This window comes from Tinamus guttatus, unplaced genomic scaffold (assembly GCF_059628265.1).
Source record: "Tinamus guttatus ecotype Peru unplaced genomic scaffold, ASM5962826v1 Tinamus_guttatus_pri_ptg000460l, whole genome shotgun sequence".
In the NCBI taxonomy this organism is placed as follows: Eukaryota; Metazoa; Chordata; class Aves; order Tinamiformes; family Tinamidae; genus Tinamus; species Tinamus guttatus.
In genome coordinates, this window is record NW_028288994.1 from 67,342 (window position 1) to 80,606 (window position 13,265).

The window sequence follows — 13,265 nt, forward strand, 5'->3', positions numbered from 1 at the left end:
CGCCGAGGACGGAGAGACGCTGCCCGCGCCGCGAGGATGTTTCTCCGATATTCCTTGTTGGTTTTGGAGGGAAATACACACAGGCAGGGGAAACTCATCACACATGTTCATGGTGCTGGAGGGCGGCGGCGCCGCCATCCTCGTCCTCGCGCCGCGCGGCCGGGACGGCGGCGGTGACGGGGAGGGCGCGGAGCAGCGGCTCCGTGTGGGCCGTTCCCGGCCGTTCAGGCGTATTCCAGCTGGGCAGGGCCGCGGGGGCCGTCGCCGCGCAGCTCGGCGCTCGCCTTGCCCTCGCCGCCCTCGCCCGCCGCCTTGGCCGACAGGTAGTCGCGCACTTCGATCTCCATCTTCTTGGCCTTGAGCGTGGCCGCGTGCAGCTTCTCCAGGAAGTCCGGCATTCCTGGCGGAAGAAGCGGGAGGAGAATAAGCCAAGCAAGGGGCGAGGGAAGGGATCCGCTTCCGCACCCTCCCTGCTGCCTCCGGGGGTCCCTTCATCCACCTGCGCTCCCCAAATCCCACCCGTTTGGGAGAAAGGCGCGAGATTCTTCTCCTTTAGCCCCTTCTCGGTTTTCCCCTTGCCTGATTTTTCTCCCCACTGATCACTTATTTGGGCAAAGGAGTGAAGCGAAGCCGAGCACCGACCCGGGGCCGCGCGGAGGCGTTTCCGACCCCAGGGCTTTTCTGCCGCTTCCTGCCCGCAGCTTCAGTTCTAACCCGGGGAAAGCGGCGCTCTGAGGTTTCGCACCCGCCACCTCGGGTCCCCATTGAGCCACCTGGTGACATTTCAGCCCCAGTCAGCAACCTTGGGCTTAAAAAAGCCAAGTTTGGCTTCTTCAGTCTCGCTTTTTTATTAAGGAAAAATCTCTCTTGGAAACCTCACACCTCCCTGTCCTTCGTGTGACTTTGCCCAAGGCGGCCAAAGTATGAGGTGCACAGGAGTCACTCCGCTTCAGAGTTAACAGGCCACAGGGCTTAAATATCACAGGCAAGCCATGGTGAGCAAGCACGGTGCCAAGAGGATTGGGATGTGGAATCCCCCTTGGAAAAGGATTCCTCCTGCACTTGCTCCTTGTACCACCTCCTTCCACCCCTGCTCAGCAAGACCAGGAGGGAGAGAGGGGGAAGTTTAAGGTGGTTTAATCACATTATGTCCTGAAACAGCCGAAATTCAGCTCTGCTGTCGATGCTCCGCTCGCCTCTGGGGTCCCTCTGAACCCCCTTACTAGGGCCAGCCTTGCCCTTGTCCTAGACACTTTAAACTCTGTATTTTGGAAGAAAAGGGGTGAAAGGAAAGTTCACGGGAGGGGTTGTAGACTTGTTTTTTCAATGTTTTTAAGTAATGAAAGGGCAGAGAACGGGCAAGAGAGTCAACTGGTCAAGTGTGTTAATGCCTTTAAGTCCTGATGCACGCACAAGTTTAGGAGAGAGTTGAGTGATGCCAGACACCAAAAATCACTGTAGTCAAAGGTCTAAAGGGGCTGCGGGTTTTATTGCTCCTGCCTCGTTCTCTTTTTATTTATTTTATTGTAAAACAAATGGAAGGATGAACAGAGCCCTTTTCCTCCCCTTGTGCCAGCACGCAGCTCTCTCAATCTTCCCCTCTTTCCCCCTCCACAGAGGGGGCCATAAAATTCCTGCTTTGCGTCGCACCAGCAAACGTGCCAGGTTTAACTGCTGACTGCTGCTTTAGCTTTTATTTTTATATTTTATATTCTAAGTACATATTGATATTGACTTTATATTCTTTCTTAAAAGAGTCCCACTGTGGGCACTGCAGAGCAGGTGTTGCAGCTTCCCCTCCTGTTTGCTAGCGCGCCAGGCAGGAATTAAAGCCCAGAATGACTTGGAATAAGGGGGAAAAAGCTCCCGTCGTCGCGACTCACCGCTGGAGACCATCCAGCTGACGCAGTAGCGCGGGAACACGGTCTGCGGGTTGTCGCTGTACGTCAGCAGGTAGTCGAAACCGTTCTGGAAAGAGAGGGGCAGGGGGAGTCGGAGGCGGCCGCGGAGCTCCGCAGCTCTCGGCTCCATCCTCGGTGCGGTTTGTTGGTGGAAAGGGAGATGTTTAAGGCAATTCCATGAGAATGATTCCTCGATTCTCTTCAGAGCTCTCTGAAAACTCACCTCGTCGAACGTTTTGTGAGGCCGGATGACCATCTGCGACTCGTAGGTTCGGACCCGGACGTATTCGGGATCTTCGGGGACGCTCGGGTGCTCCACGGCCCTGGAGGGGACAACAGAAGGGAATGTTCCAGCCAAGGCAGCAGAACCAGGCAGGGCCCGCGCCGGGCCGGCGCCACGTACCGCGACACCAGCACCATCATGTTGTTCTCCTTGTCCACGCGGTACCGCCGCACGTACACGTAGTCCCGTGAGTACATCGGGTACTGGGGAAAGGCAAGCAGGGAAATCAGCGTCCGGAGCCGCTCGCGTGGGGCGGATAAACGAGGAGGGAAAGGGGCAGGAATCGCTCACCGGGAAGTGAGTTACCCAGTGGATCACTTCCGAGCCCGTGGCCAGGTCCCGCTCGATGACATCCAGCTTGATGACCAGCGAGTCCCACTTCTTCCGATACTCAGTGTCCAGCTGGCAAGAAAACGGGACCAAATCAAAGTCCCCATGTACCCAATGTCATCGCTAAAGGAAAATAACCAGCCCTTGTCCTCATCTAGGGGGAACAAACCAGTTGCCCCAGTCAGGTTTTACCCTCTAGGAAATTCAAGATTCTTTGGAAAACATCAGTGGAGGAGGAAGCGCAGGGCCCTGCAGGGCACGAGGGCGAAAACTAGGATCAGAAATCCTATAAAGTTCAGCAGTTCCTCGAGACTTCACCTCCAGCAGGAACTGAGCACCACAGATCGATGGGAGAAGCGGATAAACGGGGTAAATTAGATCCTAGTATGAGTTAGAACGGGCCAAGTTAAGTTGTTTTATATCATGCAAGTGATACCAAGAGCAGATAATACCAGTTTTCCATCCCATCCCTCCTGGGAATGCTTGCTTCCTAACACATGGAGTAACCTGGCTTTCCCCCACACTCACCTGCACGTTGAAGAACTGCCTGGGAGTCACATCCGTGTACGTCCCAAATACTGCAGGAAAGGGGAAAAAAGGGAGTCACGCACAGAGCACTCACTGCAGCAAGATCTAAAGAAAAAGTCGTTTTTCCAAGACCAGCATCAGGGCCACTCCGCAGGGCCGACGGGACCGGTGAGGAGGGCAGTAAATGACATAAAATTGGGATTTTTTTCGGCTTTTCCAAACCAGAGCCCAGCCCGCGAGCAGCAGGATTACCCCGGTACTGATACAAGTGGGTGCCCTCGATCGGCCGCCGCCAGAGCCTGAAGTGCTTCTTGTCCATGACCATCTCCCAGGGCTGCTCCGCCGCTTCCCTTTCCGACTTGGGCTCCAGCCTCTGGAATTCCTCGGGAACGCTGCCGTGGAGCAGACTGGACATGTTCTCCATGCGCTTCATCTCCTGTGCCGAGCTGGGGGGAGAGAACGGGAAGGGAAGGTCAGAGGCGGCAAATCCGGGCGGATTGGAGCCCATCCAGCCCCAGAATCCCCACGGGAGGACGGAGCAGCCCCCTCGACGCAACAGTGACTACCCGGACGCGAAGAAACACGGGAAAACAGAGGGATTCAAGGTGGAAACATTTCTGGAATGGGGCTGCCGGGGGATAAGGAATGCCGCCCGGAGCGGTGCTGAGTCAGGCGGGAGCGCCGGCTCCGCAAGGCTGCCGGGATCGTTCCGGACGGATCGCGTCCCGCTCAGCGGCTGCACGGATACGAGGCGGACGCGGCGGCCTGGGAAAGCGCACGGAGCTCCCAAGGGATCTCACAAGGCGAGAGGAGACGGGGGAAAATCCAGGCTATTTCGGAAGAGGAATCTGAGGATTTTTTGAGCTCCAGGGTTTGCAAGACGTGACCGGCAAGACGGAGCCTCCTCGGGAAGAGGCTCTGGCTCCACACAGCACTCAATCTCTGGTTTGAGCCTCCTTCACCTAGAGGAACCGGTCCCAGGGCACTGCAGGGAGACTCAAATCCAGCTCCTTAAGTGGGAAGTGCATGGAATAAAACCCTTCCCACTGCAGAATAAATCCCTCGAGTTCAGGCTTCAGCATCCCAAAATAAAACGGGAAGGGACCTCCCTACAGCCCTGTCCAAGTGCAGAGGAGGCGCCGGCACCGGCCTGTCACAGAGTCCCCAAAGGGGGTCCCATCTGCGGCGCTTTCGGCATCTCCAGGCCCTGATGGCGCCCAAAGTCACTAATTATATTAAAATAATTAGCATCGGATATAACTAAAATCACCCATTTGCAGCCGGTAAGGCAGGTCCCGCCGGTCGGGTGAATCAGCGCTCAGGTGCTCCCTGGAAACCCCAAAGGAAAAACTTCCTGCTCCCAAAGCTCCGCGTCGCCCCGCGCAACTTCCTTTGGGAAGGAGGATCCGAGGAGCCTTGGAGCAGCTTCCCGGCGCGCTCCTTATCCCGCTCTCCTCCGCGCGGAGGGATCGGTTCCGCGGGAAAAGCGGCACAACGTGGCTCAAAGCCACGCGAGCCGCAGCTTATGGCACTGAGGTCCTTAAACATCAGCCTCGAGTCCTTCTTCCTCCCTCCTTTAGATTTTCCTCACTTTTTTCCTGCTGTATTGGGTTCACAGAATGGCCCTTTCCAGATGAATCGGCAAAATTCGCATTTTTTAAGGAATGTTGAGAAATCAGAGGGCACAGCTGCCCCGCAGCGCGTTCCCTGCCGGAAGGCAAAGCTGAGACTCCGTAGAGGAAAGAAATCCCGACAAAAAGGGAGTCCGGCCGCAATCCCTCGTGTCGCCGCGGGCCCTTCCTCGCCTTCGCCTGGACATTTTCCACCTCAAAGCGTCGAAGGCTCAAGAAAAAGCAGCAGATCGGCGGGTGCTGATGGAAACCAGCAAATCCGTAATATTTGTGACAAGTCTGGACGCAGGAGGTTCCTGGCTTTGTGGCCGCAGGCTGAACACACGGAGCCGGGACAAATCCCAGGCAGTTTTCCGCCCCCGTGCCGCAAACCGGCACGTGAAGGGATAAGTTTTATTGCATTCAGCTTCGCCGTCTCTTTTGTGCTTATGGCACCAGCAATACGCTCTTTCTGCTCATTTTGTAGGAAAAAAAACAGTATTGATAAAGATAAGGGTGAGAATAGGAGATAGAGTCATTAATTAAGGCTGCATTCATCCTTCGACTTGCAAAAATAAGGTGTTTTACCTCATTTTCGAGACCTCCTGCCAACTGCCAAGCACGGAGCGGTTATAAAAAGCACCGAGCAAACAAACCCGCTGCAAACGGGCTTTCCTGCCAAGTTCTTCCTCCCACGAGAGGCAGCGAGAGCGCAGCCGGTGTTCAGGCTCCCTGCGCTGGGAGCCGGCATTGAAAACATCCCCCAAATCCCTCTGCTCCGATTCTCCCTCTGGAATTTATACGAAACCGCACGAAAAGCGAGTCTCGTCCTGCAGGAGCAAACAGGACTAGGGCTTCCAAAACTCCAACCTAGCGAGTTAGGATGGAAAGAGGAGAAAAAACAAGAGGGAATAGTAAAATATACAAAGAATAGGGCAGACTCTACCTTGCTCTATTGACTGCGCTATAGGGAGCTGCTATCAGACTTGCCGAGTCCTTATGGGAACAGCTCGATCCCGTGGGAAGCGAGCCGCACGGCCCGGATCCGTTTTTAATCCGGCACTTAATCCGGGCCCTGCTGAGCTCCACGGAAAACAGCGCCGGGGTTTTAATGCCAGCGCGATGAGGAAGCAGGTCCGGCGGTCACGGCGCCCGGCGGCCTCGCTGGAAACTCCCTCATCAAGGGGGGAAAGAAAGGCCGAAAATTCAGGATCTGCCCTTGGCGGCTCCGGGCAGGGCCGTGAACTGGAGCGGGGAGACGCGAAGGCGACGGCCGCTGTTCCTCGCTGCGCTCTCGTTAAGTTTGACCCGAGCTAATTAAGCCAAACCGGAGGGGAAGGGCTTGGGTGGCCTCTCCAGGGCTAAGGAGCAACCTCTCGTTGGGGTGTTCATGGCCCTTCCCGAGGTCGCGCGGAGCCGTCGCGTGTCACAGCTGGCCCCCAAAATCAAGTGACAAGTGGGGCCAACCCCTTCCCCGGGACGCTGGGGGAGGCACCGCGGGGCTCGGAAGGGTTTGGGGTATCCCGAGGACGGGGGTGGGATCCTGGGCACGGCAGCATCGGGGCACCCCCAGGCCTGGAGAATTTGAAGGAGCACCAGAAAATTCCGGGGTGGGAAGCGAGATTCGAAGGCTGGAAGGGATTGGAGGGGATAGAGGGGAGCCCTGAGAGATGGGGGAGGTGGAAGGAGCATCCATGAGGATTTGGGAGGGGGCAACTCCCAGGCCTTGAAGTATCTGAGTTGGGGGGAAAATGGGGAGAATATGGGAGAGATGGGGGCACCCCCAGTCCTGAAGGATGTGGGGAAACCACGAGGATCCAGGGCTGGGGGCACCCCTGGACCTGGAGGAACCAGGGGGGACACCCCAGGATCTGGGGGGGGTGGGAGGAGGTGGTGGGGGGGGACACCCTGAGGAATTGGAGGGGAATCCCAGGAATTAGCGGGGGGAGTTCCTGGAATTCGGGGGGTCCCCTGAGGGGTTGGGGGTCGCCCCCATCCCGGTCCCGAGGCGCGGGGGTCACGCACCGCTGCAGCTCCTCCTCCTCGATGCGCTGCCCGTCCCACACGAAGACCCCGGCGAGCGCCGCCATGAGGCGCCCGGCCGCCGAGGCGGAGCCCGAGGAGGAGGAGCGGCCGCGGAGCAGCCCCCGCCAGAGCCCGCGGCGGCCCCGCTCCGCGCCGCCCTCGCCGCCGCCGCCGCCGCTGCCGCGCGGCCAGGCCTGCTGCGCCCGGCGCGCGCGCTGCGCCGTCACGTAGCTGCAGTGCCGCGCCAGCAGCGCCGGCAGCCCGCCCGCCGCGCCGCCCTGCCCGCCGCCGCCGCCAGCACCGGGCGGGCGCGGGCCGAGGCGGGCGGCGCGGGCGCAGCAGGCGACGAGCGCGGCGGGCGGGCGCCGCGGCTGCAACATGCCGGCCGCCTCCTGCGCCGCCGCCCGCGCGCCGCGCGCGTCACCGCCCGCGCCGCGCCGCGCCATTGGCCAGCGCCGCGCGCCCGCGCCGCGCCATTGGCCAGCGCCGCGCCGGGGCCCGCCCCCCGCTCTGCGCCCCGCCCCGCCCGCTGCCGACCGGGCGCGGGGCAAGGGCGCCCCGAGAAGGGGCGGGGCCCGCGCCGCGGGTGGGCGTGTCCTGCCGCCGGGAAGAGGCGGGGCCTGCCGCCGAGAAGAGGCGGGGCCTCGCAGCGCAGCTGCGGGCAGTGACAGCGCAGGGGACAGCGACACTGCAGGGGAGAATCCGGCTGCGGCGACATCCGAGGACGCAGCGATGCGACACCGCGGGGCACAGGGCAACTGGGCGCAGTGTCCCTGCCGGGCACAGCACGGGCGGGTGACACCGCAGCGCCCGGCCCCTGGCAGCAGCACCCGGCGCCCCGGAGCAGGGCACGGCACCCCCGGGAAGTACAAAGCCGTCACCATCACTATTTACATTCGGTTTATTTTCCCTAAAAAAAGAAAAAGCAGGAGGCTGGAGCGGGCCGAGAGCACCGGGTGCCCAATGCTGCACCGCTCTCCTGCCTTCGCAGGTGCCGCTTCCAGGCCCCCGCGATTTCTAGGGGTTGTCCGCCTGGTTCTGCCCCGTGGAGTAGTGGGCAAGGGAAAAACCACATCCTCTTTTGTCTCTATTTTCTGTTCTTTTTACAGAAATACAATATGTTTATGCACAGACTATTTACAGACCAGCCCTCTCTTGGGAAAGGCTCCTCCCGGTCCCAAGTCCCCTGCTGCGGGGGCCGGACGCGAGCAGCGCTCTCCGCAGAATGGGATTTTCCCGCTTTTCGCCCCGAAAGCGGCTCGCTCCCGCGTAGCCAGCAGTGCCGCAAGCGCGCGGGGGGAGAAGGGATGCGCCGTGAGACACATGGACGCGGTGGGAAGCAGCGGGAAGCGAGCAAGCCGGATCCCTCCGGTGGCTTCTTGGGGCTCGCGGGGGACCATGGTCCTTGTGACAGGCAGGATGAGAAACTAAGAGCAGGAGAGAGAAAGAGCGAGGTGGGAAATGGGTTAAAAGCGCAAAACAAGCGTGGCCCGGAGGTCTTGCATAAAAGCGATAGTTGGAGACGCCGTTTTCCAGCACAGGCTCCAGCTGCTTCTTCAGTAGTTGCCACTGTGCAAAAGTCCCGTGTTAATTTTGGTGGAAACAGGATTTACTTGCAAGGTGCTTGGGTGCCGCAGAGGGGAGGGATTCGGATGCTGATCCCTGCTGGAATTGGGGCTCCTTCCTCCTCCTCGTTCCAGGCTTCAGGAAGGACGTCCAGGCAAAGAGGCTCTGATGAATAAAGTGCAATTGAGCCAGAGGCGCCGGGACAGTTTTCTGCTCCCGGAGGCGAGCGGACGACGTCTTGGGACGCGTCGCCCTTTCGCTTCCCCCACCAGCGGAGCGGGAAGCGATTTCGCCCTCAGCGAACGCGCAGCTGGGAACGAGCATCCAGGCTTGGCAGAAAGGCAGGATCTGCTGGCGGCGCTCCGGTCCGTTGTTATTCCAGCAACCCCACAGGGTGCAGGCGATGGGGAGGTTAAAAATCACACTACAAAGTTATCAGAAGGAAGGGCCCTTCGGAGAGCGTCAGGTGAAGGAACCGCTGGTTACCCGACCTTGAAAAAAGTCTTCCTTCCTGGAAAGAGATCGGAAGAGCGACGAAGGTGCCTGGAAAACAAAGTGCTGGTGAAGGGGACCGGCCGCGGGCCAGGGAAGCGCGTCCCGAGCGGGGCCGGCGGGAAGCTCTTACCGTGCGCCGCGGGCAGCGTCACGGCGTGTAGGCCGGCGGCGGCTGGAACTGGTTGATCACCTCGTACTCGGCCGGGTAGGGCTCGTTCTCCTCCATCTCCGACAGCAGCTCCAGGGCCTGCTCCTCTTCCTCGGTGGGGTAGTGGCGCAGCAGGTTGGCGGCCGTGGCAAGGATGGAGGCGCCACCGGCTCCGGCCACGAGGTAGAAGCTCACGGCGAAGGTGACGTAGACCTGGGAGCCGTGGTACTTCTTGTGCTGCTGCTGCTGCGCCAGGATCAGCTCCGAGGCCCAGTAGCAGAAGCCGATCACGGTGGCGCACTGCAGGACTGGGCGGGAGAGGAGACATTGAGCATCCGAGCAGGAAAAACAGCAAAGGAGGAAGAGCCGCGGTGACCTCACTGCCACGTAGGGGACAGAAAGCAAGGCCAGGTAGCCTGGGCCAGCTCTGCTTCCCCGTAGTATAAAATGGAGCAAGGGCCAGCTCAAAGCCTGGCTTCCACCCGCTTTATTTCTTGAAAAACAGAAAAAGAGCGAGGAGAAGCCCAGGCAGCAGCAGAAGCGGCTTAATCTCCACCTTCCTCTGCCCTGGCTAGCAAGAAGAGAAGGTGCCCTCAGCGTGGCATCGGGGCCAGGCCACACGAGCAGCTGCTGCTTAGTGGCCCGGAGGGATTAATAAGCTAAAGACGAGCTCGTCCTCTTTGCAAAGGAGAGGTGAAGAGCGGGGGGCAAAGCAGGGGCCGCGTACGATAATCCCAGGCTGGAAAAGCTGCAGCCGGTTTCTTGGGAGGCGGCAGGAGCGTCACGGAGCCAGCAGGCTCAGGCGTCTCCTGAGCAGCTCAGGGGCTGACGTGGGCCATTTTATCAGGGATAAGGGGAAGCAAATCCTTTGTGAGGATGAGCGGGAAGACACGACCTGCACCTTATTCCCCAGAAAGTCTCCGTTGTGCATTACAGGACAAAGCTTCCACCTCGGGCCCCTTCTAGACTCAGATCCCAGATGAAAAAAACAAGAGGGAAAAACGTGGTTTTCTCCCAGAGCGGTTTAAATAACGAACGAGTTACGTAGCTAAATAAATGAGTAAATAAGGGGCGCCGGGAGTTACCGGTGAGGATGTGCGCGAACGCGTAGCGCCGCGTGATCTTCAGCGCCGGGTGCTTGGGCCCGAAGACGTCGAGCAGGAACGCCGAGAGGCTGCAGAGGATGCCCAGGAAGCAGAAGGCAGCGATGACCCGGAGCAGCAGAACCGTCTGCGGGTTCATGCAGTAATCTGGGAGGGCGAGGAAGCACACACGGAAACTTCAGCACAGTTAAAGCTGCAAAACGGAGCTGGTTTTTAGCGACAGGTGAAAAAAATAGCAGCAAGAAGCAGTTCAAAACTCCCCGCGTGTCGCGGAGGCTCTGTCATCCACCCAAACCTGACACCAAAATTGGTGCCAGACGAGTAGGATGGAGACGAGGATGCAGCTTTAAAGTCCCTGGATCTGCTTCTGGAGCACATGCATCCCAAGGGAACGGCCGCTATTCCTGCGGTATCTGGGAGCAGAGCAGGTTTACTGCTGCTCTTGGGGGGCCAGGTCTCTCCAGAGGGTGCGGAGCAGCCCCTCCAAACTTGAGAGGGAGGAAAAGAGCAATCAAAAGAAGGGAAAAAGGCCCAAAAGGAGCCTTTTCCCTCAGGAAAGTGGGCGGTGACAGGGAGCGTGACACCTCGGTGACACTCCGCATCCCCAACCGGTTTCACCGCCTCTCCGAGCACTTCGGGAAGTGGCTGCCGGGGTCATTCCCAGAGTCACACGACAACTATGGAGCATCAAGGCAGAGGAAATGGCTACATAACCGGATATAAATAAATAAATATCTACGTGGATGAGGCACCGGGACCCGGTGTCCCCCGGCCGGTTGGGGGAGCAGGGCAGGGGGAAACCGGCGGTGGGGGGCAGGCCCCGGGCACCCCGCTCGCTCACCCCGGAGCAGCTCGGGCTCCACGTATCCGAGCACGTCGGCGACGCCGAGCTCCTGGCGGGCGCAGGTGCCGCCGTGGATGCGGAGCCAGGCGGGCTCGGCGAGCGCCGTGCAGAGCGCCGTGATGGAGAGCGCGCCGGGCAGCGCCGAGGCCAGGCTGCGCTCGGGCTGCTTCGGGAGCCCCGCGCCGCCCCCGCGCCGCCGCCGCGCGCCGGGCAGCCCCGCGCCGGGGCCGGGGCCGGGACCGGAGCCGGAGCCGCCGCCGCCCGGGGTGTACATGGCGCCGCCGCCGCCCCGCGCCGGCCGCTTCCGCTTCCGGCCGTGACGTCAGGCGGCGCGGGGCGGAAGCGCGGCCGCCATGAAGGAGGCGCTGTCGCTGCTGTGCCGCGTGCCCGCGCACCCGGACTCGCGCTGCTGGCACGTGGCCTGGAGCCCCGGCGGCGGCCTGCTCGCCTCGTGCGGCGGCGACCGCGCCGTGCGCCTCTGGGCTCGCGACGGTGCGCGGCGGGGCGGGGGGCGGGGCCAGGGCGAGGGAGGGAGGGAGCGGAGCGGGGCGGGGCTAAGTGAGCCGGGAGGGGGCGTGGCCAGGGCGAGGGAGGGAGCGGAGCGGGGAGGGGCTAAGTGAGCCGGGAGGGGGCGTGGCCAGGGCGAGGGAGGGAGCGGAGCGGGGAGGGGCTAAGTGAGCCGGGAGGGGGCGTGGCCAGGGCGAGGGGGAGGGCTACGGGGGGGGCAAACTTGGTGTGAGGGTGGGGCTGGGGAGGGGGCGTGGCCAGGGAGATAGGACTACCCGGAGGGGGCGGGGCTGGAGGGCATGGGGCGGGGCTGGATGTTGTGGTGGGCGAGGGGGCGGAGCCAGGGAGCTGGGAGGGAGGGGCTGGGGGCAAGGGGCGGGGCTAAGGGGCCGGGTGGGGCTGTGAGGGAAGGGGGCAGCAGGAAGGGTGGGGCGAGCACATGGGAGGGGCGGGACTAATGAGGCAGGGAGGGAGGGGCTGTGAGAAGAGGGAGGAGCCACATTCATCTGGGCGGGGTCTCAATGGTGGGGGCGGGGCCAGTGCCAAAGCCCCGCCCCCAGCAGCCCGTCCCGCAGGCGCAGGCTGGTCGTGCCGCGCGGTGCTGGGCGACGGGCACCAGCGCACGGTGCGCAAGGTGGCCTGGTCGCCCTGCGGCACCTACCTGGCCTCGGCCAGCTTCGACGCCACCACCTGCATCTGGAAGCAGGAGCCCGGCGGCTTCGAGGTGAGCGCGGGCACGGCCGGGGCCGCGGGGCGGCGTGTCCCCTGCCGCGCTCACGCTCCTGTCCCCGCCGCAGTGCGTCACCACCTTGGAGGGCCATGAGAACGAGGTGAAGTCGGTGGCCTGGGCGCCCTCTGGCAACCTGCTGGCCACGTGCAGCCGCGACAAGAGCGTGTGGGTGTGGGAAGGTGAGCGTCCTCCGCAGCGTCCCCGTGTCCCCAGCCCATCCTGGCAGTGCTCACCCCGCTCTTCCTCCCCGCAGTGGATGAGGAGGAGGAGTACGAGTGCGTGAGCGTGCTCAGCTCGCACACTCAGGACGTCAAGCACGTCGTGTGGCACCCCAGCCAGGAGGTAAGTGGCCAGCCGGGCCCGCGGCCGCCGCCGCCTGTCACCGTAGCCTCCCGCCGCGTCCTTCATCCCCTGCGCAGCTCCTGGCGTCGGCGAGCTACGACGACACGGTCAAGCTCTACCGCGAGGAGGAGGACGACTGGGTGTGCTGCGGCACGCTCGAGGGCCACGAGTCCACCGTGTGGAGCGTGGCCTTCGACCGCGACGGGCAGCGCCTGGCGTCCTGCAGCGACGACCGCACCGTGCGCGTGTGGCGCCGCAGCGAGCCGGCCGGCGAGGAAGGTGAGGGGCAGCCTTCGGCCTCCGGCCCCTTCCTGCCCGAGCAGGGGGGCTAAGGGCGGCCTCTCCCCGCAGGGGCAGCCGGCAGCGGCTCCGATCCCACCTGGAAGTGCGTCTGTACCCTCTCCGGTTTCCACACCCGCACCATCTACGACGTGGCGTGGTGAGTGCGCTGCCGCCCTCGCCTTTTGGGGCTATTTCCCCATGTTTTGGGCCGCGTGTGATGCCACTTGGGCCGCAGGTGCCACCTGACGGGGGCACTGGCGACGGCCTGCGGGGACGATGCCATCCGCGTGTTCGAGGAGAGCGTGCCTGGCGCCCCGCACGAGCCACCCACCTTCAGCCTGGCCGCCCACGTGGCCCGCGCGCACTCCCAGGACGTCAACTGCGTGGCCTGGCACCCCACGGAGCCCGGCCTGCTGGCCTCGTGCAGCGACGACGGCGACATCGCCTTCTGGCGCTACCAGCGGCCCGAGGGCTGCTGAGCCGCGCGCCGGCTCCAGCCGCTCCGGGCAGCCGGATTCATCAGCGCCGCCGCCACCAAATGGGGCTGGATGGTGAATTTGGGGTCGAGTGT

General features: G+C 62.3%; 3 protein-coding genes across 3 annotated transcripts; 1 reads left to right on the forward strand and 2 right to left on the reverse strand.

The window, feature by feature from the left end:
• Positions 1–224: 224 nt before the first annotated feature.
• STARD7 (StAR related lipid transfer domain containing 7) lies at positions 225–7,057 on the reverse strand. The gene is made up of 8 exons (XM_088532577.1): positions 6,678–7,057; positions 3,295–3,488; positions 3,043–3,092; positions 2,476–2,586; positions 2,305–2,387; positions 2,125–2,224; positions 1,884–1,968; positions 225–400 (listed from the first exon to the last, which is right to left on the reverse strand). Exons 1-8 carry the CDS (start codon positions 7,055–7,057, stop codon positions 225–227), a joined length of 1,179 nt encoding a protein of 392 aa, XP_088388703.1.
• A 1,608-nt stretch (positions 7,058–8,665) lies between these two features.
• Positions 8,666–10,960, reverse strand: TMEM127 (transmembrane protein 127). Its single transcript, XM_088532579.1, has 4 exons — positions 10,831–10,960; positions 9,972–10,136; positions 8,869–9,194; positions 8,666–8,786 (listed from the first exon to the last, which is right to left on the reverse strand). The coding sequence occupies exons 2-3, from the start codon at positions 10,126–10,128 to the stop codon at positions 8,887–8,889; spliced, it is 465 nt and encodes a 154-aa protein (XP_088388705.1). The 5' UTR covers positions 10,129–10,136; positions 10,831–10,960; the 3' UTR covers positions 8,666–8,786; positions 8,869–8,886.
• Positions 10,961–11,173: 213 nt separating this feature from the next.
• CIAO1 (cytosolic iron-sulfur assembly component 1) lies at positions 11,174–13,177 on the forward strand. Its single transcript, XM_088532580.1, has 7 exons — positions 11,174–11,325; positions 11,916–12,064; positions 12,138–12,249; positions 12,324–12,412; positions 12,490–12,691; positions 12,764–12,851; positions 12,930–13,177. Exons 1-7 carry the CDS (start codon positions 11,187–11,189, stop codon positions 13,171–13,173), a joined length of 1,023 nt encoding a protein of 340 aa, XP_088388706.1. The 5' UTR covers positions 11,174–11,186; the 3' UTR covers positions 13,174–13,177.
• The last annotated feature ends 88 nt before the right edge of the window (positions 13,178–13,265 follow it).

What these genes read in the sequence shown, in the direction of transcription:
- STARD7 (XM_088532577.1), bottom strand. Translation starts at nt 7,057, where the DNA reads ATGTTGCAGCCGCGGCGCCCGCCCGCCGCGCTCGTCGCCTGCTGCGCC. An exon ending in GAGGAGGAGGAGCTGCAGCG is followed by an intron (nt 3,489 to 6,677) that starts GTGCGTGACCCC and finishes CTCTCCCCCCAG; the next exon opens with CTCGGCACAGGAGATGAAGC. An exon ending in GGCAGTTCTTCAACGTGCAG is followed by an intron (nt 2,587 to 3,042) that starts GTGAGTGTGGGG and finishes TTTTCTTGCCAG; the next exon opens with CTGGACACTGAGTATCGGAA.
- TMEM127 (XM_088532579.1), bottom strand. Translation starts at nt 10,128, where the DNA reads ATGAACCCGCAGACGGTTCTGCTGCTCCGGGTCATCGCTGCCTTCTGC. An exon ending in GTTCGCGCACATCCTCACCG is followed by an intron (nt 9,195 to 9,971) that starts GTAACTCCCGGC and finishes TCTCCCGCCCAG; the next exon opens with TCCTGCAGTGCGCCACCGTG.
- CIAO1 (XM_088532580.1), top strand. Translation starts at nt 11,187, where the DNA reads ATGAAGGAGGCGCTGTCGCTGCTGTGCCGCGTGCCCGCGCACCCGGAC. An exon ending in GAGCGTGTGGGTGTGGGAAG is followed by an intron (nt 12,250 to 12,323) that starts GTGAGCGTCCTC and finishes TCCTCCCCGCAG; the next exon opens with TGGATGAGGAGGAGGAGTAC. An exon ending in CGAGCCGGCCGGCGAGGAAG is followed by an intron (nt 12,692 to 12,763) that starts GTGAGGGGCAGC and finishes CTCTCCCCGCAG; the next exon opens with GGGCAGCCGGCAGCGGCTCC.